Here is a 24984-nt window from a genome sequence, read left to right on the forward strand (position 1 = left end):
CACAGATTTGCAGATGTTATCGCAGGGGCAGCGAAATGCTTGTGCTTCTAGCTCCAACAGTGCAGTAATACCTAGCAATACAAAACAATACACACATAATCCAAAAAGTACAAAGAAAGAAATGAAGAAATATCAGAACAAGCAATGTCAGAGTCCGGAATATAAAAGAATATATACATAATGGTGTGTATAGACAGCATGGCCAGTATATGAACAGAATAAATGTGTACAGCAGTAGTTATATAGGATGAGCCATGACTAGAATAAAGTACATGCATATAAAGTGGGTAAAACAGAATGTAAACATTATTCAAGTGTTTAATGACTCTGTACAGTTGAAGTCGGAAGTTTACATACACTTAGGTAAAACTCGGTTTTCAACCACTCCACAAATGTCTTGTTAACAAACTGTAGTTGGTTTGTAAGTTGGTTAGGACATCTACTTTGTGCATGACACAAGTACTTTTTTCAACAATTGTTTGCAGACAGATTATTTCACTTATAATTCACTGTATCACAATTCCAGTGGGTCAGAAGTTTACATACACTAAGTTGACTGTGCCTTTTAAACAGCTTGGAAAATTACAGAAAATTATGTCATAGCTGTAGAAGCTTCTGATAGGCTAATTGACATCATTTGAGTCAATTGGAGGTGTACCTGTGGATGTATTTCAAGGTCAACCTTCAAACTCAGTGCCTCTTTGCTTGACATCATGGGAAAATCAAAAGAAATCAGCGGAGACCTGTTAGACCTCCACAAGTCTGGTTGATCCATGGGAGTAATTTACAAACGCCTGAAGGTACCACGTTCATCTATACAAACAATAGTATCCAAGTATAAACACCATGGGACCACGCAGTCGTCATACCCTCTCCTGGAGATGAACGTACTTTGGTGCGAAAAGTGCAAATCAATCCCAGAACAACAGCAAAGGACCTTGTGAAGACGCTGGAGGAAACAGGTTACAAAAGTATCTATATCCACAGTAAAACGAGTCCTATATCGACATAACTTGAAAGGCTGCTCAGCAAGGAAGAAGCCACTGCTCCAAAACCGTCATAAAAAAAGCCAGACTACGGTTTGCAACTGCACATGGGAACAAAGATCATACTTTTTGGAGAAATGTCCTCTGGTCTGATGAAACAAATAGAACTGTTTGGCCATAATGACCATCGTTATGTTTGGAGGAAAAAGGGGGAGGCTTGCAAGCCGAAGAACACCATCCGAAGCATGTGCAAGCAAGGAGGCCTACAAACCCGACTCAGTTACACCAGCTCTGTCAGGAGGAATGGGCCAACATTTCTCCAACTTATTGTGGGAAGCTTGTGGAAGGCTACCCGAAACGTTTGACCCAAGTTAAACAATTTAAAGGCAATGGTACCAAATACTAATTGAGTGTATGTAAACATCTGACCAACTGAGAATGTGATGAAATAAAAGCTGAAATAAATCATTCTCTCAACTATTATTCTGACATTTCACATTCTTAAAATAAAGTGATGATCCTAACTGACCTAAAACACACCGGGGTTAACACCCCTATTCTTACGATAAGTGCCATGGGATCTTTAATGACCTCAGAGAGTCAGGACACCCATTTAACGTCCCATCCGAAAGACGGCACCCTACACAGGGCGGTGTCCCCAATCACTCTCCTGGGGCATTGGGATATTTTTTTAGACCAGAGGAAAGAGTGCCTCCTACTGGCCCTCCACTTCCAGCAGCATCTGGTCTCCCATCCAGGAACTGACCAGGACCAACACTGCTTAGCTTCAGAAGCAAGTCAGCAGTGGTTTGCAGGGTGGTAAGTTTAAATGTATTTGGCTTCCGACTCCAACTGTACATAGGGCAGAAGTCTCTAAGGTGCACGGTAAAGTACCGGGTAGTAGCTGGCTAGTAACAGAGAATAAGGTTCAGGGCAGGGTACTGGACCGAGGCCGGATAGTAGTGAGTAATAGTCTAGTGACTAAACGGCTAGTGGACTGTTTAATTGTAGATTTCAGACTGTGCTCTGCTCTACAATAGTATTATCCTTCTACTCATCCCCTGTCTTTATCGCTCATCCTCCTTCTCTGTGCCTCTTTCTCATTTTATTTTAGTGGGCTACTTTACCTCATTAGTTTGATGAGTTCCCCATACCTGTCAGTGGGCTACTTTACCTCTGTGGTTTGATGAGTTCCCCATACCTGTCAGTGGGCTACTTTACCTCTGTGGTTTGATGAGTTCCCCATACCTGTCAGTGGGCTACTTTACCTCTGTGGTTTGATGAGTTCCCCATACCTGTCAGTGGGCTACTTTACCTCTGTGGTTTGATGAGTTTCCCAAAGCTGTCAGTGGTTTGACATAATCCTGCTGTTTCAATGCAGTTATCTACAGCAGTGGATCCCAAACAGTGGGGTGCACCCCCCTCCCCCAAAACATATTTCCTCTAGTAGAATGCTCAATTGCAGACCTTAGAGAGCTGTTTATAACTTGACAGAAGATCAACCAGCCCATGTCAGCTAATGTTTTTTAGCTAGGCGTTTTGATGGAAGGGGGGCCCGAGTGAAAACATTTGGGAACCACTGATCTACAGTAGGATTCCTCTTCCCATTTCTGAGCATTATCTCAGTTCAAAGGAGATCAATCAGCAAATAAGGACAACTGTGTTTGGGATTAAAAACACTGGCACTGCTTTTGTTTTGCCTCCCATGTATATTTTTGACATACTTATTGTTAACTGGCTAGGCCTACAATCTGAGTATTTATATTAATGACACGCTGCATGCTAACTGGCTAGGCCTACAATCTGAGTATGTATATTAATGACATGCTGCATGCTAACTGGCTAGGCCTACAATCTGAGTATGTATATTAATGACATGCTGCATGCTAACTGGCTAGGCCTACATACTGGGCATGTATATTAATGACATGCTGCATGCTAACTGGCTAGGCCTACAATCTGAGTATGTATATTAATGACATGCTGCATGCTAACTGGCTAGGTCCACATACTGTGTATGTATATTAATGACATGCTGCATGCTAACTGTGCATGCTAACATATCCCCTGTTAAACTAGTATAGTGTTATAGTGTAGGTTCTGAGGCTAGGCCTACATACTGTGTATGTATATTAATGACATGCTGCATGCTAACTGTGCATGCTAACATCTCCCCTGTTAAACTAGTATAGTGTTATAGTGTAGGTTCTGAGGCTAGGCCTACATACTGGGTATGTATATTAATGACATGCTGCATGCTAACTGTGCATGCTAACATCTCCCCTGTTAAACTAGTATAGTGTCATAGTGTAGGTTCTGAGGCCTGCTCTAATTGATAGGGGCTGCAGGTATTTGTTTTCAGTCTGTGGGTGGATTAAATCTCAAAGGAGAAGAGATCACTTTTCTCCTCTCTTTATTTTGGTACGTGCCAGTGTACCCTCATGTGGGAGTGTGTGTATTAGTATGAGCGGGGGGGGGGGATTCTTTATGTTAGCATATACTGTAAGTTGAATGGATCTGAAGGCATAGAGATATGGTTGGCAAGCATAACATCTCATGGCCGTACTAGAGTCCTGTTAGCAGTGTAAATATATGTGTGTGTGTGTGTGTGTGTGTGTTGGCCACAGGGTTCTGCACCAATGCCTCTTCCATAACTAGAACTGTCGAATCCTCTAAAGCTCCAGGATGTCTTGGCCACAGTGGACCAAATCTAATCAGCTACACTACCGTGTGTGTGTGTCCGTGTGCGCGTGCGCCATGCTTTACACACACACAGCAAACAGGGACTTATTTACTGCACCCGATAGCAAATTAAAAAAATTACGTTTTCATTTAAGTTGAACAGTTGAACAGCTGGTCACAGAGAGATAGATAGGTCTGGACCTACAGTCAACCTCTCAACACCAGGGAGATAAATAGGTCTGGACCTACAGTCAACCTCTCAACACCAGGGAGATAAATAGGTCTGGACCTACAGTCAACCTCTCAACACCAGGGAGATAAATAGGTCTGGACCTACAGTCAACCTCTCAACACCAGGGAGATAAATAGGTCTGGACCTACAGTCAACCTCTCAACACCAGGGAGATAAATAGGTCTGGACCTACAGTCAACCTCTCAACAAATCAAATCAAAATCAAAATCAAATTTATTTATATAGCCCTTCGTACATCAGCTGATATCTCAAAGTGCTGTACATAAAACCAGCCTAAAACCCCAAACAGCAAGCAATGCAGGTATAGAAGCACGGTGGCTAGGAAAAACTCCCTAGAAAGGCCAAAACCTAGGAAGAAACCTAGAGAGGAACCAGGCTATGTGGGGTGGCCAGTCCTCTTCTGGCTGTGCCGGGTGGAGATTATAACAGAACATGGCCAAGATGTTCAAATGTTCATAAATGACCAGCATGGTCGAGTAATAATAAGGCAGAACAGTTGAAACTGGAGCAGCAGCACGGTCAGGTGGACTGGGGACAGCACCAGGGAGATAAATAGGTCTGGACCTACAGTCAACCTCTCAACACCAGGGAGATAAATAGTTTTGGACCTACAGTCAACCTCTCAACACCAGGGAGATAAATAGGTCTGGACCTACAGTCAACGTCTCAACACCAGGGAGATAAATAGGTCTGGACCTACAGTCAACCTCTCAACACCAGGGAGATAAATAGGTCTGGACCTACAGTCAACCTCTCAACACCAGGGAGATAAATAGGTCTGGACCTACAGTCAGCCTCTCAACACCAGGGAGATAAATAGGTCTGGACCTACAGTCAACCTGACATTAGGCTACTGAGGCAGCATGTTAGGCTGCACCAACATGTTTATAAAGGCTACTGAGACAGCATGTTAGGCTGCACCAACAGGTTTATAAAGACTACTGAGACAGCCTTTAGGCTGCACCAACATGTTTATAAAGACTACTGAGACAGCCTTTAGGCTGCACCAACAGGTTTATAAAGACTACTGAGACAGCCTTTAGGCTGCACCAACATGTTTATAAAGACTACTGAGACAGCCTTTAGGCTGCACCAACAGGTTTATAAAGACTACTGAGACAGCCTTTAGGCTGCACCAACAGGTTTATAAAGACTACTGAGACAGCATGTTAGGCTGCACCAACATGTTTATAAAGGCTACTGAGACAGCATGTTAGGCTGCACCAACATGTTTATTAAGACTACAGAGGCAGCATGTTAGGCTGCACCAACATGTTTATAAAGACTACAGAGGCAGCATGTTAGGCTGCACCAACATGTTTATAAAGACTACTGAGACAGCATGTTAGGCTGCACCAACATGTTTATAAAGGCTACTGAGACAGCATGTTAGGCTGCACCAACAGGTTTATAAAGACTACAGAGGCAGCATGTTAGGCTGCACCAACATGTTTATTAAGACTACAGAGGCAGCATGTTAGGCTGCACCAACATGTTTATAAAGACTACTGAGACAGCCTTTAGGCTGCACCAACAGGTTTATAAAGGCCAGATGCTTTTCTAGGCAGTGGATAACAGAGCTAGAATGGGGACCTTCCTGCATAAGACATGGTAGAGGCCTGCCTGGCCTCACATGCTGTAGGCAAACAGGCCCTCGACCCAAATCACTGCATGGATGAAAGGTTCTGCTGAAAAGGAGGGAGAACATCATCTTTACCTTATAAGATGAACCCATATCTGGTGATCTGAACTGCAGAGTATTTGGGAGACTTATTAGTTAAGCAATTTAATAATGGTCCTTTTCAGACTGAATTTTGAAGAGGTTTTTCTTTGTTTCGCAATGTCTTTCTCTCCCATCTCTGTTAATGATGTGTGTGTGTGTGTGTGTGTGTGTGTGTGTGTGTGTGTGTGTGTGTGTGTTTGTGTGTGTGTGTGTGTGTGTGTGTGTGTGTGTGTGTGTGTGTGTGTGTGTGTGTGTGTGTGTGTGTGAATGGGTGTCGACTGTGCGGACTTGCATTATATATTCTGTGCGTGCACATTTTATTTTGTGTGTGTGTGCGTACATGCAAGTGTGTGTGTGTGCGTGAGTGCGTGTGTGTGTGTGTGTGTGTTCATGTGTCAGGTTGGAGGGAGACATATGTGTTGATTATGGGGCTGATGTTGTCTGTAGAGTGACATCTCATCTCCTAATGAAATAATGGCCTATTGGCAGAGTGTGGGGGATTGCACATTGCTGACTTCAATTACTGACAAGATTTTCTCTCCCTCCTTTCAAACACTCTCCATCCTTTTTCTTCCTTTTTTAGCTGACATAAATAAAAGGATGCCCAGTCGAGACCAGGGTCTAAGTGATTTTTCTTTTCACAAATGGACAGAAAAATACAGTTTTTAATTTAACACCCTTCCCCCAATTTGCCACCAAAAAGAATCAGACTTTTTTCTGGAAGGTTTTTTTTCTTGACTATTGTCAAAGAAAATAAAATCCTTTTACCTTTTTCTGAAATAAATGTGAATCATTTTCCCATCACATAAATTATGTTGAAATAACGTGATTTAGCAGCTCCAATTGATGTCATCTTTAACTACAGATGACATCTATGACAATTTTATTTTATGCCTCACACAAAGGCAAGCCACTAAAAGCTAAAAGCTACTCTGTCGGGGAGTTTGTGAAAATTTAGACACAGAATCATTTATTTTCTCTAATTTTCTCATGTTAAAAGAACAGAGGGGCTGGCCATGTTAGTCTTGCTTTCAGTATGTGTCTGGTCTCTTGCAGTAGAAGCCTAACCCTAGCCCTTGACCTGCAGTGGACTTGGGAGGATAACAGTGTTTAAAGTTGGACCTGAATGAAAGCAGTTTTTGATCTCCAGCCTAATGCTCTAATTTACAGGGTTCTGCAGCTAGCTCCCTCATTACACCATTTATACTGACCTGGTGTCAGCTACTGTATGACAGGATGTGTCTCTGAATACAGCTACTGTAGGACAGGATGAGTCTCTGACTACAACTACTGTAGGACAGGATGAGTCTCTGAATACAACTACTGTAGAACAGGATGAGTCTCTGAATACAGCTACTGTAGAACAGGATGAGTCTCTGAATACAGCTACTGTAGAACAGGATGAGTCTCTGAATACAGCTACTGTAGAACAGGATGTGTCTCTGACTACAGCTACTGTAGAACAGGATGAGTCTCTGAATACAGCTACTGTAGAACAGGATGTGTCTCTGAATACAACTACTGTAGAACAGGATGTGTCTCTGAATACAGCTACTGTAGAACAGGATGTGTCTCTGACTACAACTACTGTAGAACAGGATGTGTCTCTGAATACAACTACTGTAGAACAGGATGAGTCTCTGAATACAGCTACTGTAGAACAGGATGAGTCTCTGAATACAGCTACTGTAGAACAGGATGTGTCTCTGAATACAGCTACTGTAGGACAAGATGAGTCTCTCACTACAGCTACTGTAGGACAGGATGAGTCTCTCACTACAGCTACTGTAGAACAGGATGTGTCTCTGAATACAGCTACTGTAGAACAGGATGTGTCTCTGAATACAGCTACTGTAGAACAGGATGTGTCTCTGACTACAGCTACTGTAGAACAGGATGTGTCTCTGAATACAACTACTGTAGAACAGGATGAGTCTCTGAATACAGCTACTGTAGAACAGGATGAGTCTCTGAATACAGCTACTGTAGAACAGGATGAGTCTCTGAATACAGCTACTGTAGAACAGGATGTGTCTCTGAATACAGCTACTGTAGGACAGGATGTGTCTCTGATGACAGCTACTGTAGGACAGGATGAGTCTCTGAATACAGCTACTGTAGGACAGGATGTGTCTCTGATGACAGCTACTGTAGAACAGCATGAGTCACTCACTACAGCTTTATTCTCTATATTTTCTTTCTTTCCCTCACTTTCCTCTCTCTCTCTCTCCTTTCCCCTTTCTCTCTCTCTCTCTCTCTCTCTCTCTCTCTCTCTCTCTCTCTCTCTCTCTCTCTCTCTCCTTTCCCCTCTCTCTCTCTCTCTCTCTCTCTCTGTCTCTCTCTCTCTGTCTCTCTCTCTCTCTCTCTCTCTCTCTCTCTCTCTCTCTCTCTCTCTCTCTCTCTCTCTCTCTCTCTCTGTCTCTCTCTCTCTCTCTCTCTCTCTCTCTCTCTCTCTCTCTCAGGGTGGACCCTACCCCGTATGACACTCCTAAGCCAGCAGGACACACGCGGTTTGTGTGTGTTTCGGACACCCACTCCCGTACAGATGGGATTCAGATGCCCTATGGTGATGTGCTGCTCCACACGGGAGACTTCACTGAGCTGGGCCTGCCCTCTGAGGTCAAGAAGTTCAACGACTGGCTAGGTACCGTACACACACACACACACACACACACACACACACACACACACACACACACACACACACACACACACACACACACACACACACACACACACACACACACACACACACACACACACACACACATGGAGAGAGAGAGAGAGAAGCATACAGTCCCCACATTACTAAGGGGACATGTATTCCACATTTTCACTCTCATATTTATACACACATACGCACACACTTGTTTGTACACACACACTCAAACACACTCAAACACGCGGAAGGACGAACATTGACAGTGACAGACACACACAATGGTGTCAGCTACCCTGACTGGTGGCCTAAGTACCCAGTTTAACCCCTGTGACCTAACACACTGCGCAGTTAACCCTGGTTGGGTCAGGGGTTAGAACACCTACTCATTCAATGGTTTTTCTTAGTTTTTTACTATTTTCTACATTGTAGAATATCAGTGAAGAAATCAAAACTATGAGATAACAGTAATGGAATAACGTAGTCACCCAAAAATGTGTTAAACAAATCAAAATATATTTTATATTTCAGATTCTTCAAATAGCCACCCTTTGCCTTGATGACAGCTTTACACACTCTTGGCATTCTCTCAACCAGCTTCACCTGGAAGGCTTTTTCAATAGTCTTGAAGATGTTCCCACATATGCAAAGCACTGGTTGGCTGCTTTTCCTTCACTCTGCGGTCCAACTCATCCCTGTAACAATCTGGGTGTAGTGGGTGCGAAGTCAGGCGCAGGAAGCAGAGAGTTCAGGGTAGTGCTATTTAATTCACAAACGGCGAACATAAGCCACCCCACGAAAACACAGGGCGCACACAAAAACAAATGCCCCAAACACAGGGACTAAAACAGTCCAGCAAAAAACCCACGAACAGGAAACGCGTTCACCTCAAACGTGCACACTAGTCACACAAACAATCCCGCACAAAGAACAGGCGGGCCGGCTGGCTAATAAAGCCCAACTAATCACCTAATAAACAACAGGTGTAACCAATAAACAGACAAGGAGGGGGAGGAAAGAATCAGTGGCAGCTAGTAGGCCGGTGACGACGACCGCCGAGCGCCACCCGAACGGGAAGGGGAGCCACCTTCGGTAGGAGTCGTGACAATCCCAAACCATCTCAATTGGGTTGAGGTTGAGTGATTGTGGAGGCCAGGTCATCAGATGCAGCACTCCATCACTCTCCTTCTTGGTCAAATAGCCCTTACACAGCCTGGAGGTGTGTTGGGTCATTGTCCTGTTGATAAACAAATGATAGTCCCACTAAGCCCAAACCAGATGGGATGGTGTATTGCTGCAGAATGCTGTGGTACCCATGCTGGTTACATGTGCCTTGAAATCTAAATACTGTACAGTGCCCTCCACTAATATTGGCACTATTGGTAAATATGAGCAGAACAGGCTTTTAATTAAAGTAAAATAATTGAAAGAAAAAATAAATTCTAAATATAAAACAAATATTTTTCTCAAATATATGTGTGCCACAATTGTTGGCACCCCTTCCTTCAATTCTTTGTGCAACCACTGTAAATCCCAGACAGTGTCACCAGCAAAGCACCTCCACACCATAACACCTCCTCCTCCATGCTTTACGGTGGGAAATACGCATGCGGAGATCATCTGTTCACCCTCACTGCGTCTCACAAAGACACTGAGGTTGGACCCAAAAATCTCCAATTTGGATATTTCCACCGGTCTAATGTCCATTACTCATGTTTATTGGCCCAAGCAAGTCTCTTCTTATTATTTGTGTCCTTTAGTAGTAGTTTCTTTGCAGCAATTCGACCATGAAGGCCTGATTCACACAGTCTCGTCTGAACAGTTGATGTTGAGATGTGTCTGTTACTTGAACTCTGTGAAGCATTTATTTGGGCTGCAATTTCTGTGGCTGGTAACTTTAATGAACTTATCCTCTGCAGCATAGGTAACTCTGGCTCTTGCTTTCCTGTGGCTGTCCTCATGAGAGCCAGTTTCATGAGAGCCAGTTTCATGAGAGCCAGTTTCATGAGAGCCAGTTTCATCAGAGCCAGTTTCATCAGAGCCAGTTTCATCAGAGCCAGTTTCATGAGAGCCACACCTCCCTGAGACACTCCGAGCCACACCTCCCTGAGATGCACTCCGAGCCACACCTCCCTGAGACACACTACGAGCCACACCTCCCTGTGATGCACTCCGAGCCACACCTCCCCGAGACACACTCCGAGCCACACCTCCCTGAGACACTCTGAGCCACACCTCCCTGAGATGCACTCCGAACCACTGGGGTGACAATGAGGGCCAGAGAGCGAGTGGCGCAACAGAGCGTGTCTGCTGTGCCAATCTGTCCCTCTATTGTGCTGCCAGGTGCAAGGGTCCTAATGGACACACACAAACACTATCACACACACTGACAGACTTCACGAGCCATCAGATCTCATGCTGGGTACTGTCACGTGTGTACGTGTGTACGTGTGTGTGTGTGTGTGTGTACAGCCTTGTGAGGAGACAGTGTGTGTATATTAGAGGACGGTGGTCATAATAGTGAATCGATGACCAAAGTGGAAAATGCCTTGGTGTTATTTGGAGCGCAACGCCTGTCATTATCCGGTTTAAACTGAGCACTGGCTGGCTGACTGACTGGCTGGGTAGTTGACTGACTGGCTGGGTGACTGACTGGCTGGGTGACTGACTGGCTGGCTGACTGACTGGCTGGGTAGTTGACTGACTGGCTGGGTGACTGACTGGCTGGGTGACTGACTGGCTGGGTAGTTGACTGACTGACTGGCTGGGTAGTTGACTGACTGACTGGCTGGCTGACTGACTGGCTGGATGACTGACTGGCTGGGTGACTGACTGGCTGGGTGACTGACTGGCTGGCTGACTGACTGGCTGGCTGGGTGACTGGCTGGGTGACTGACTGGCTGGCTGACTGACTGGCTGGGTGACTGACTGGCTGGGTGACTGACTGGCTTGGTGACTGACTGGCTGGGTGACTGACTGGCTGGGTGACTGGCTGGCTGGCTGACTGGCTGGGTGACTGGCTGGGTGACTGACTGGCTGACTGACTGGCTGGGTGACTGACTGGCTGGGTGACTGACTGGCTGGGTGACTGGCTGGGTGACTGACTGGCTGGGTGACTGGCTGGCTGGCTGGGTGACTGACTGGCTGACTGACTGGCTGGCTGGCTGGCTGGCTGGCTGGCTGGCTGACTGGCTGGCTGACTGGCTGGGTGACTGACTGGCTGGGTGACTGACTGGCTGGCTGGCTGACTGACTGGCTGGGTGACTGACTGACTGGCTGGCTGACTGACTGGCTGGGTAGTTGACTGACTGACTGGCTGGCTGACTGACTGGCTGGGTGACTGACTGGCTCGGTGACTGACTGGCTGGGTGACTGACTGGCTGGGTGACTGGCTGGCTGGCTGACTGACTGGCTGGGTGACTGGCTGGCTGACTGACTGGCTGGGTAACTGACTGGCTGGGTGACTGGCTGGCTGGCTAGTTGACTGTCTGACTGACTGGCTGGCTGGTTGACTGTCTGACTGACTGGCTGGGTGACTGAGTGGCAGGTTGACTGACTGGCTGGCTGGCTGACTGACTGGCTGGCTAGTTGACTGACTGGCTGGGTGACTGGCTGGCTGGCTAGTTGACTGACTGACTGGTTGACTCTCTGACTGACTGGCTGGGTGACTGACTGGCTGGGTGACTGAGTGGCAGGTTGACTGACTGGCTGGCTGGCTGGCTGGGTGACTGACTGTCTTTGTGTCTGAAGGAATCAGGACAGTGGATCTCTCTACTAGTATGTTGCCTCTGTGTGGCTGTTGTAAAGGGATGAATCAGGACAGTGGATCTCTCTACTAGTATGTTGCCTCTGTGTGGCTGTTGTAAAGGGATGAATCAGGACAGTGGATCTCTCTACTAGTATGTTTCCTCTGTGTGGCTGTTGTAAAGGGATGAATCAGGACAGTGGATCTCTCTTTACTAGTATGTTGCCTCTGTGTGGCTGTTGTAAAGGGATGAATCAGGACAGTGGATCTCTTTACTAGTATGTTTCCTCTGTGTGGCTGTTGTAAAGGGATGAATCAGGACAGTGGATCTCTCTACTAGTATGTTTCCTCTGTGTGGCTGTTGTAAAGGGATGAATCAGGACAGTGGATCTCTCTTTACTAGTATGTTGCCTCTGTGTGGCTGTTGTAAAGGGATGAATCAGGACAGTGGATCTCTTTACTAGTATGTTGCCTCTGTGTGGCTGCTGTAAATGGATGAATCAGGACAGTGGATCTCTCTTTACTAGTATGTTACCTCTGTGTGGCTGTTGTAAAGGGATGAATCAGGACAGTGGATCTCTCTACTAGTATGTTGCCTCTGTGTGGCTGCTGTAAACTGATGAATCAGGACAGTGGATCTCTCTACTAGTATGTTGTTGCTGTTGTAAAGGGATGAATCAGGACAGTGGATCTCTCTACTAGTATGTTGTTGCTGTTGTAAAGGGATGAATCAGGACAGTGGATCTCTCTACTAGTATGTTGTTGCTGTTGTAAAGGGATGAATCAGGACAGTGGATCTCTCTACTAGTATGTTGTTGCTGTTGTAAAGGGATGAATCAGGACAGTGGATCTCTCTCCTAGTATGTTGTTGCTGTTGTAAACGGATTAGTCACAGTGTTCCGAACATAGTTATACTCATGTAGTTCTGGAATACACTCTGTCCGTTGTATTGTAGTGTAATATTGAACCTAGGACAGTAATGCTCTCAGCTTTGATTCTAACAAAACCCTTTTCTGTAGGTTACATTCTTTAGAGAGACGAGAGGGGAGAGAGAGGCGGAGAGGATTTTTATGTTAAATGACAAGAGATGAGAGAGAGGAAAGGGGTCTTTGTGTTCTAGTTTATATACTGTAGCACTCAGAGTTTGTGGACATGAATGTTTGGGAATGTTTTCAATGTCTCCTAATGCAGACAATGTTTGTGACATAAAGAGTTGAATACCTCTCCAAGGCCAGACGTATTCTCTCTGTCTCACTGTGGAAGAGAAGGGGTGGAGAGGGGGCAGAGGGGATGAAAAACACAGAGAGAAGGGGTGGAGAGGGGGTAGAGGGGATGAAAAACACAGAGAGAAGGGGTGGAGAGGGGGTAGAGGGGATGAAAAACACAGAGAGAAGGGGTGGAGAGGGGGTAGAGGGGATGAAAAACACAGAGAGAAGGGGTGGAGAGGGGGTAGAGGGGATGAAAAACAGAGAGAAGGGGTGGAGAGGGGGTAGAGGGGATGAAAAACACAGAGAGAAGGGGTGGAGAGGGGGTAGAGGGGATGAAAAACACAGAGAGAAGGGGTGGAGAGGGGGTAGAGGGGATGAAAAACACAGAGAGAAGGGGTGGAGAGGGGGTAGAGGGGATGAAAAACACAGAGAGAAGGGGTGGAGAGGGGGTAGAGGGGATGAAAAACACAGAGAGAAGGGGTGGAGAGGGGGTAGAGGGGATGAAAAACACAGAGAGAAGGGGTGGAGAGGGGGTAGAGGGGATGAAAAACACAGAGAGAAGGGGTGGAGAGGGGGTAGAGGGGATGAAAAACACAGAGAGAAGGGGTGGAGAGGGGGTAGAGGGGATGAAAAACACAGAGAGAAGGGGTGGAGAGGGGGCAGAGGGGATGAAAAACACAGAGAGAAGGGGTGGAGAGGGGGTAGAGGGGAGGAAAAACACAGAGAGAAGGGGTGGAGAGGGGGTAGAGGGGAGGAAAAACACAGAGAGAAGGGGTGGAGAGGGGGTAGAGGGGATGAAAAACACAGAGAGAAGGGGTGGAGAGGGGGTAGAGGGGATGAAAAACACAGAGAGAAGGGGTGGAGAGGGGGTAGAGGGGATGAAAAACACAGAGAGAAGGGGTGGAGAGGGGGTAGAGGGGATGAAAAACACAGAGAGAAGGGGTGGAGAGGGGGTAGAGGGGATGAAAAACACAGAGAGAAGGGGTGGAGAGGGGGTAGAGGGGATGAAAAACACAGAGAGAAGGGGTGGAGAGGGGGTAGAGGGGATGAAAAACACAGAGAGAAGGGGTGGAGAGGGGGTAGAGGGGATGAAAAACACAGAGAGAAGGGGTGGAGAGGGGGTAGAGGGGATGAAAAACACAGAGAGAAGGGGTGGAGAGGGGGCAGAGGGGATGAAAAACACAGAGAGAAGGGGTGGAGAGGGGGTAGAGGGGAGGAAAAACACAGAGAGAAGGGGTGGAGAGGGGGTAGAGGGGAGGAAAAACACAGAGAGAAGGGGTGGAGAGGGGGTAGAGGGGATGAAAAACACAGAGAGAAGGGGTGGAGAGGGGGTAGAGGGGATGAAAAACACAGAGAGAAGGGGTGGAGAGGGGGCAGAGGGGATGAAAAACACAGAGAGAAGGGGTGGAGAGGGGGTAGAGGGGAGGAAAAACACAGAGAGAAGGGGTGGAGAGGGGGTAGAGGGGAGGAAAAACACAGAGAGAAGGGGGGGTAGAGGGGATGAAAAACACAGAGAGAAGGGGTGGAGAGGGGGTAGAGGGGATGAAAAACACAGAGAGAAGGGGTGGAGAGGGGGTAGAGGGGAGGAAAAACACAGAGAGAAGGGGTGGAGAGGGGGTAGAGGGGATGAAAAACACAGAGAGAAGGGGTGGAGAGGGGTAGAGGGGATGAAAAACACAGAGAGAAGGGGTGGAGAGGGGGTAGAGGGGATGAAAAACACAGAGAGAAGGGGTGGAGAGGGGGTAGAGGGGATGAAAAACACAGAGAGAAGGGGTGGAGAGGACTGTGTTTTCTCTCTGTTCTTCCCTTCTCTCTGGAGAGGACTGTGTTTTCTCTCTGTTCTTCCCTTCTCTCTGGAGAGGACTGAGTTTTCCCTCTGTTCTTCCCTTCTCTCTGGAGAGGACTGTGTTTTCCCTCTGTTCTTCCCTTCCCTCTGGAGAGGACTGTGTTTTCCCTCTGTTCTTCCCTTCTCTCTGTTCTTCCCTTCTCTCTGTTCTTCCCTTCCCTCTGGAGAGGACTGTGTTTTCTCTCTGTTCTTCCCTTCCCTCTGGAGAGGACTGTGTTTTCCCTCTGTTCTTCCCTTCTCTCTGGAGAGGACTGTGTTTTCTCTCTGTTCTTCCCTTCCCTCTGGAGAGGACTGTGTTTTCCCTCTGTTCTTCCCTTCTCTCTGGAGAGGACTGTGTTTTCTCTCTGTTCTTCCCTTCTCTCTGGAGAGGACTGTTTTCCCTCTGTTCTTCCCTTCTCTCTGGAGAGGACTGTGTTTTCTCTCTGTTCTTCCCTTCTCTCTGGAGAGGACTGTGTTTTCTCTCTGTTCTTCCCTTCTCTCTGGAGAGAACTGTGTTTTCTCTCTGTTCTTCCCTTCGCTAGAGAGTTCTATATTAACGCTGAGCCATTGATTGCTGTTAGGCAGATAGAGCAGATCATTTATTGCTGTTAGGCAGATAGAGCAGATAATTTATTGCTGTTAGGCAGATAGATCAGATCATTGATTGCTGTTAGGCAGATAGAGCAGATCATTTATTGCTGTTAGGCAGATATAGCAGATCATTGATTGCTGTTAGGCAGATAGAGCAGATAATTGATTGCTGTTAGGCAGATAGAGCAGATCATTGATTGCTGTTAGGCAGATAGAGCAGATCATTGATTGCTGATAGAGCAGATAGAGAAGATCATTGATTGCTGTTAGGCAGATAGAGCAGATCATTGATTGCTGTTAGGCAGATAGAGCAGATCATTGATTGCTGTTAGGCAGATAGAGCAGATCATTGATTGCTGTTAGGCAGATAGAGCAGATCATTGATTGCTGTTAGGCAGATAGAGCAGATCATTGATTGCTGTTAGGCAGATAGAGCAGATCATTGATTGCTGTTAGGCAGATAGAGCAGATCATTGATTGCTGTTAGGCAGATAGATCAGATCATTGATTGCTGTTAGGCAGATAGAGCAGATCATTGATTGCTGTTAGGCAGATAGATCAGATCATTGATTGCTGTTAGGCAGATAGAGCAGATAATTTATTGCTGTTAGGTAGATAGAGCAGATCATTGATTGCTGTTAGGCAGATAGAGCAGATCATTGATTGCTGTTAGGTAGATAGAGCAGATCATTGATTGCTGTTAGGCAGATAGAGCAGATCATTGATTGCTGTTAGGCAGATAGAGCAGATCATTGATTGCTGTTAGGCAGATAGATCAGATCATTGATTGCTGATAGAGCAGATAGAGCAGATCATTGATTGCTGTTAGGTAGATAGAGCAGATCATTGATTGCTGTTAGGCAGATAGAGCAGATCATTGATTGCTGTTAGGCAGATAGAGCAGATAATTTATTGCTGTTAGGCAGATAGAGCAGATCATTGATTGCTGTTAGGCAGATAGAGCAGATCATTGATTGCTGTTAGGCAGATAGAGCAGATCATTGATTGCTGTTAGGCAGATAGAGCAGATCATTGATTGCTGTTAGGCAGATAGAGCAGATCATTGATTGCTGTTAGGCAGATAGAGCAGATAATTTATTGCTGTTAGGCAGATAGAGCAGATCATTGATTGCTGTTAGGCAGATAGAGCAGATCATTGATTGCTGTTAGGCAGATAGAGCAGATAATTTATTGCTGTTAGGCAGATAGATCAGATCATTGATTGCTGTTAGGCAGATAGAGCAGATCATTGATTGCTGTTAGGCAGATAGAGCAGATCATTGATTGCTGTTAGGCAGATAGAGCAGATAATTTATTGCTGTTAGGCAGATAGATCAGATCATTGATTGCTGTTAGGCAGATAGATCAGATCATTGATTGCTGTTAGGCAGATAGAGCAGATCATTGATTGCTGTTAGGCAGATAGATCAGATCATTGATTGCTGTTAGGCAGATAGAGCAGATCATTGATTGCTGTTAGGCAGATAGAGCAGATCATTGATTGCTGTTAGGCAGATAGAGCAGATCATTGATTGCTGTTAGGCAGATAGAGCAGATCATTGATTGCTGTTAGGCAGATAGAGCAGATCATTGATTGCTGTTAGGCAGATAGAGCAGATAATTTATTGCTGTTAGGCAGATAGAGCAGATCATTGATTGCTGTTAGGCAGATAGATCAGATCATTGATTGCTGTTAGGCAGATAGAGCAGATCATTGATTGCTGTTAGGCAGATAGAGCAACAATCTAACAATTTTTTCAGAATGGCACAAATTCCCCGATATCAGGGTACTCATGTCAACATGTTTGCTTTCAGAGCATATTTGATCCCAAATTATAAGGGGGAGAGATACTGATTGCTGTTAGGCTGATAGAGCAGATCATTTGAGCTTAATAGAGGAAATGAGCTTTCTCTGACCCAGTCTGTCCCATACTACTGTTACCCTCTCTAACCCTCAACCTCTGGTTAAAGCTTCCCCCATAGGGCCTCATGTGTGTGCGTTTGCACATGCGTGCAGATAAAGAAGGCATGAAATATCCTGCTGTTTTGCAGAGATTTATAAGTGAAGTTACACAGGGTTGCCTGTATTTGATCTGCGGTATTACCAATTTGGTTAGCCTCAACTCACTCACACACACACACACACACACACACACACACACACACACATACTTTTTTTCAATTATCTACACAAAATACTCTGTAATGTTAAAGTGGAAGAAAAATTCTATCATTTCAAAAACATTGATGAAAAATATAATACCAATATACGGTATCTTGATTAAATAAGTATTCAACCCCCTGAGTCAATACGTGTTACAATAACCTTTGGCAGCGATTACAGATGTGAGTAATTCTGTGTCTCTAAGAGCTTTGCACGCCTGGACTGTACAGTATTTGCCCATTATAATTTTTTTTAACTCTTCAAGCTCTGTCAAGATGGTTGTTGATCATTGCTAGACAGCCATTTTCATGTCTTGCCATAGATTTAAGCCGATTTAAGTCCAAACTGTAACTAGGCCACTCAGGAACATTCAGTGTCTTCTTGGAAAGAAACTCCAGTGTATTTTTGTCCTTGTGTTTTAGGTTATTGTCCTGCTGAAAGGTGCAGTCCGTCTGTTGGAAAGCAGACCGAGCCAGGTTTTCCTCTAGGATTTTGTCTGTGCTTAGCTCTATTCCGTTTATTTTTATCCCCCCAAAGAACTACCTAGTCCTTGCCGGTGATGAGGATATTCATAACATGATGCAGCCACCACTATGCTTGAAAATATGAAGAGTGGTACTCAGCAGAGGTGGGACCAAGTCATTATTTTACAAGTCACAAGTAAGTCCCAAGTCAAGACCCAACTCATGACCGACAAGTCTCAAGACAAGTCTCAAATCAAGTCTTAAGTCTCAAGTCTCAAGTCAAGTCCCAAGTCAAGTCTCAAGTTATAAGGGCACAAGGCGAGTCCCAGATGCAGACACGGGAGGCAGATTGTTTGAGTCTTTGATGTGTATTAATAATCCAAAAGGAGTAGGCAAGAGAATGGTCGTGGACAGGCAAAAGGTCAAAACCAGTTCAGAGTCCAGGAGGTACAGAGTGGCAGACAGGCTCGAGGTCAGGGCAGGCAGAATAGTCATGCAGGCGGATACAGAGTCCAGGAGGTACAGAGTGGCAGAGAGGCTCGAGGTCAGGGCAGTCAGAATGGTCAGGCAGGCGGATACAGAGTCCAGGAGGTACAAAGTGGCAGAGAGGCTCGAGGTCAGGGCAGGCAGAATGGTCAGGCAGGCGGGTACAGAGTCCAGGAGGTACAGAGTGGCAGAGAGGCTCGAGGTCAGGGCAGGCAGAATGGTCATGCAGGCGGGTACAGAGTCCAGAAAACAGGCAAGGGTCAAAACCAGGAGGACTAGCAAAAGAGAATAGAAAAGGCAGGAGCACAGGAAAAAACACGCTGGTTGACTTGGAACATGCAAGACAGACAGAAAACACAGGTTTAAATACCCAGGGGACAATGGGGAAGATTATTGGAGGACCACAAAAAGCCGATACCGATTAAATCTGACAATTTATTTATTTATTTTTGTAATAATGACAATTACAACAATACTGAATGAACACTTATTTTAACTTAATATAATACATCAATAAAATCAATTTAGCCTCAAATAAATAATGAAACATATTCAATTTGGTTTAAATAATGAAAAAACAAAGTGTTGGAGAAGAAAGTAAAAGTGCAATATGTGCCATGTAAGAAAGCTAACGTTTAAGTTCCTTGCTCAGAACATGAAAGATGGTGGTTCCTTTTAACATGAGTCTTCAATATTCCTAGGTAAGAAGTTTTAGGTTGTAGTTATTATAGGAATTATAGGACTATTTCTCTCTATACCATTTGTATTTCATTAACCTTTGACTATTGGATGTTCTTATGGGCACTTTAGTATTGCCAGTGTAACAGTATAGCTTCCATCCCGCTCCTCGCTTTTACCTGGGCTCGAACCAGGAACACAACGACAACAGCCACCCTCGAAGCAGTGTTACCCTTGCAGAGCAAGGGAAACAACCACTCCAAGTCTCAGAGCGAATGACGTTTGAAACGCTATTAGCGCGCACCCCGCTAACTAGCTAGCCATTTCACATCGGTTACACCAGCCTAATCTCGGGAGTTGATAGGCTTGATGTCATAAACAGCTGATGGCAAACGCACGAAAGTGCTGTTTGAATGAATACTTGCTTACGAGCCTGCTGGTGCCTACCATCACTCAGTCAGACTGCTCTTTCAAATCATAGACTTAATTATAACATGATAACACACAGAAATACGAGCCTTAGGTCATTAATATGGTCGAATTCGGAAACTATCATCTCGAAAACAAGACGTTTATTCTTTCAGTGAAATACGGAACGTTCCGTATTTTATCTAACGGGTGGCATCCCTAAGTCTAAATATTCCTGTTACACTGCACAACCTTCAATGTTATGTCATAATTACGTAACATTCTGACAAATTAGGCGGCCCAAACTGTTGCATATACACTGACTCTGCGTGCAATGAACGCAAGAGAAGTGACCCAATTTCACCTGGTTAATATTGCCTGCTAACCTGGATTTCTTTTAGCTAAGTATGCAGGTTTAAAATTATATACTTATTGTATTGATTTTAAGAAAGGCATTGATGTTTATGGTTAGGTACACATTGGAGCAACGATACGCACCACATCGATTATATGCAACGCAGGACACGCTAGATAAATGAGTAATATCATCAACCATGTGTAGTTAACTAGTGATTATGTTAAGATTGATTGTTTTTTATAAGATACGTTTAATGCTAGCTAGCAACTTACCTTGGCTACTGCATTTGTGTAACAGGTAGGCTCCTCGTGGAGTGCAATGTAATCAGGTGGTTAGAGCTTTGGACTAGTTAACTGTAAGGCTGCAAGATTGAATCCCCCGAGCTGACACAGTAAAAATCTGTCGTTCTGCCCCTGAACAAGGCAGTTAACCCACCGTTCCTAGGCCGTCATTGAAAATAAGAATATGTTCTTAACTGACTTGACTAGTTAAATAAAGATTAATTAAAGGTGTAAAAAAAAAAAATAGACCAAATCGGTGTCCAAAAATACCGATTTCCGACTGTTATGAAAATTGGAAATCGGTCGACTAATCGGTCGACCTCTACTCTATAAGCTTCAATGTGAGGTCCTAAACCTAGCATGAAAGTGCATCGGTGTAGCTGTGTGGGCTAATATCGTGAAAATGTTGAGCTAATGGCTGAGCCAATGGCAAGTTGAGCAAATGGAAGTGTTTTCTTCCCAGGCATAATGCAAGGCATTATCGTTGGGATATGAGGTAACAACAGGCCCACGCCTGTGTTAAAAGTATTTTTAAAAGTACAAAGTGTTTCTTAGGTGTTAAGCCTGTGTTAAAAGTATTTCTAAAAGTACAAAGTGTTTCTTAGGTGTTAAGCCTGTGTTAAAAGTATTTCTAAAAGTACAAAGTGTTTCTTAGGTGTTAAGCCTGTGTTAAAAGTATTTCTAAAAGTACAAAGTGTTTCTTAGGTGTTAAGCCTGTGTTAAAAGTATTTCTAAAAGTACAAAGTGTTTCTTAGGTGTTAAGCCTGTGTTAAAAGTATTTCTAAAAGTACAAAGTGTTTCTTAGGTGTTAAGCCTGTGTTAAAAGATGCTTAAAATGCCTAAGAATCATTTAAAAAGTGTTTGTGTTGAATTGTGTTTGGGAAATAAAGATAGACATGACTTTTAAAAGGTAGTGGTAATATTTCATTCACTACAGAAATGTGTAGATACCCTGTCCTGATGCTCAACTTACCCCATACCCTGTCCTGCTGCTCAACTTACCCTGTCCTGATGCTCAACTTACCCCATACCCTGTCCTGCTGCTCAACTTACCCCATACCCTGTCCTGATGCTCAACTTACCCCATACCCTGTCCTGCTGCTCAACTTACCCTGTCCTGATGCTCAACTTACCCCATACCCTGTCCTGCTGCTCAACTTACCCCATACCCTGTCCTGATGCTCAACTTACCCCATACCCTGTCCTGCTGCTCAACTTACCCCATACCCTGTCCTGCTGCTCAACTTACCCCATACCCTGTCCTGATGCTCAACTTACCCTGTCCTGCTGCTCAACTTACCCTGTCCTGCTGCTCAACTTACCCCATACCCTGTCCTGCTGCTCAACTTACCCCATACCCTGTCCCCCTGCTCAACTTACCCCATACCCTGTCCTGCTGCTCAACTTACCCTGTCCTGCTGCTCAACTTACCCCATACCCTGTCCTGATGCTCAACTTACCCCATACCCTGTCCTGCTGCTCAACTTACCCCATACCCTGTCCCCCTGCTCAACTTACCCCATACCCTGTCCTGCTGCTCAACTTACCCTGTCCTGCTGCTCAACTTACCCCATACCCTGTCCTGATGCTCAACTTACCCCATACCCTGTCCTGCTGCTCAACTTACCCCATACCCTGTCCTGCTGCTCAACATACCCCATACCCTGTCCTGCTGCTCAACTTACCCCATACCCTGTCCTGCTGCTCAACTTACCCCATACCCTGTCCTGCTGCTCAACTTACCCCATACCCTGTCCTGCTGCTCAACTTACCCTGTCCTGATGCTCAACTTACCCCATACCCTGTCCTGCTGCTCAACTTACCCCATACCCTGTCCTGATGCTCAACTTACCCCATACCCTGTCCTGCTGCTCAACTTACCCCATACCCTGTCCTGCTGCTCAACTTACCCCATACCCTGTCCTGATGCTCAACTTACCCTGTCCTGCTGCTCAACTTACCCTGTCCTGCTGCTCAACTTACCCCATACCCTGTCCTGCTGCTCAACTTACCCCATACCCTGTCCCCCTGCTCAACTTACCCCATACCCTGTCCTGCTGCTCAACTTACCCTGTCCTGCTGCTCAACTTACCCCATACCCTGTCCTGATGCTCAACTTACCCCATACCCTGTCCTGCTGCTCAACTTACCCCATACCCTGTCCCCCTGCTCAACTTACCCCATACCCTGTCCTGCTGCTCAACTTACCCTGTCCTGCTGCTCAACTTACCCCATACCCTGTCCTGATGCTCAACTTACCCCATACCCTGTCCTGCTGCTCAACTTACCCCATACCCTGTCCCCCTGCTCAACTTACCCCATACCCTGTCCTGCTGCTCAACTTACCCTGTCCTGCTGCTCAACTTACCCTGTCCTGATGCTCAACTTACCCCATACCCTGTCCTGCTGCTCAACTTACCCCATACCCTGTCCCCCTGCTCAACTTACCCCATACCCTGTCCTGCTGCTCAACTTACCCTGTCCTGCTGCTCAACTTACCCCATACCCTGTCCTGATGCTCAACTTACCCCATACCCTGTCCTGCTGCTCAACTTACCCCATACCCTGTCCCCCTGCTCAACTTACCCCATACCCTGTCCTGCTGCTCAACTTACCCTGTCCTGCTGCTCAACTTACCCCATACCCTGTCCTGATGCTCAACTTACCCCATACCCTGTCCTGCTGCTCAACTTACCCCATACCCTGTCCCCCTGCTCAACTTACCCCATACCCTGTCCTGCTGCTCAACTTACCCTGTCCTGCTGCTCAACTTACCCTGTCCTGATGCTCAACTTACCCCATACCCTGTCCCCCTGCTCAACTTACCCCATACCCTGTCCTGCTGCTCAACTTACCCTGTCCTGCTGCTCAACTTACCCCATACCCTGTCCTGCTGCTCAACTTACCCCATACCCTGTCCTGCTGCTCAACTTACCCTGTCCTGCTGCTCAACTTACCCCATACCCAGTCCTGATGCTCAACTTACCCCATACCCTGTCCTGCTGCTCAACTTACCCCATACCCTGTCCTGCTGCTCAACTTACCCTGTCCTGCTGCTCAACTTACACCATACCCTGGCCTGCTGCTCAACTTACCCCATACCCTGTCCTGCTGCTCAACTTACCCCATACCCTGTCCCCCTGCTCAACTTACCCCATACCCTGTCCCGCTGCTCAACTTACCCCATACCCTGTCCTGCTGCTCAACTTACCCTGTCCTGCTGCTTTACTTACCCCATACCCTGTCCTGCTGCTTTACTTACCCCATACCCTGTCCTGCTGCTCAACTTACCCCATACCCTGTCCTGTTGCTCAACTTACCCTGTCCTGCTGCTCAACTTACCCCATACCCTGTCCTGCTGCTCAACTTACCCTGTCCTGCTGCTCAACTTACCCCATTTCCTGTCCTGCTGCTCAACTTACCCCATACCCTGTCCTGCTGCTCAACTTACCCTGTCCTGCTGCTCAACTTACCCCATTTCCTGTCCTGCTGCTCAACTTACCCCATACCCTGTCCTGCTGCTCAACTTACTCTGTCCTGCTGCTCAACTTACCCCATACCCTGTCCTGCTGCTCAACATACCCTGCCCCGCTGCTCAACATACCCTGTCCTGCTGCTTTACTTACCCCATACCCTGTCCTGCTGCTCAACTTACCCCATACCCTGTCCTGCTGCTTTACTTACCCCATACCCTGTCCTGCTGCTTTACTTACCCCATACCCTGTCCTGCTGCTCAACTTACCCTGTCCTGCTGCTCAACTTACCCCATACCCTGTCCTGCTGCTCAACTTACCCCATACCCTGTCCTGCTGCTCAACTTACCCTGTCCTGCTGCTCAACTTACCCCATTTCCTGTCCTGCTGCTCAACTTACCCCATACCCTGTCCTGCTGCTCAACTTACCCCATACCCTGTCCTGCTGCTCAACTTACCCCATACCCTGTCCTGCTGCTCAACATACCCTGCCCCGCTGCTCAACATACCCTGTCCTCCTGCTTTACTTACCCCATACCCTGTCCTGCTGCTCAACTTACCCCATACCCTGTCCTGCTGCTTTACTTACCCCATACCCTGTCCTGCTGCTTTACTTACCCCATACCCTGTCCTGCTGCTCAACTTACCCTGTCCTGCTGCTCAACTTACCCCATACCCTGTCCTGCTGCTCAACTTACCCCATACCCTGTCCCGCTGCTCAACTTACCCCATACCCTGTCCCGCTGCTCAACATACCCCATACCCTGTCCTGCTGCTCAACTTACCCCATACCCTGTCCTGCTGCTCAACTTACTCTGTCCTGCTGCTCAACTTACCCCATACCCTGTCCTGCTGCTCAACTTACCCCATACCCTGTCCTGCTGCTCAACATACCCTATCCCGCTGCTCAACATACCCTGTCCTGCTGCTTTACTTACCCCATACCCTGTCCTGCTGCTCAACTTACCCCATACCCTGTCCTGCTGCTTTACTTACCCCA

General features: G+C 46.3%; 1 protein-coding gene across 1 annotated transcript in view; it reads left to right on the forward strand.

The window, feature by feature from the left end:
* LOC118964953 (metallophosphoesterase MPPED2) overlaps nucleotides 1-24984 on the forward strand; it is a 120234-nt gene that overhangs the window by 20432 nt on the left and 74818 nt on the right. The window contains exon 3 of the mRNA XM_036981323.1: nucleotides 8107-8288. Within this exon, the coding sequence (XP_036837218.1) occupies nucleotides 8107-8288 (182 nt within the window). The remainder of the gene's footprint in view (nucleotides 1-8106; nucleotides 8289-24984) is intronic.

The sequence above is a fragment of the Oncorhynchus mykiss genome, chromosome 6 (genome assembly GCF_013265735.2).
Source record: "Oncorhynchus mykiss isolate Arlee chromosome 6, USDA_OmykA_1.1, whole genome shotgun sequence".
Classification (NCBI taxonomy): domain Eukaryota; kingdom Metazoa; phylum Chordata; class Actinopteri; order Salmoniformes; family Salmonidae; genus Oncorhynchus; species Oncorhynchus mykiss.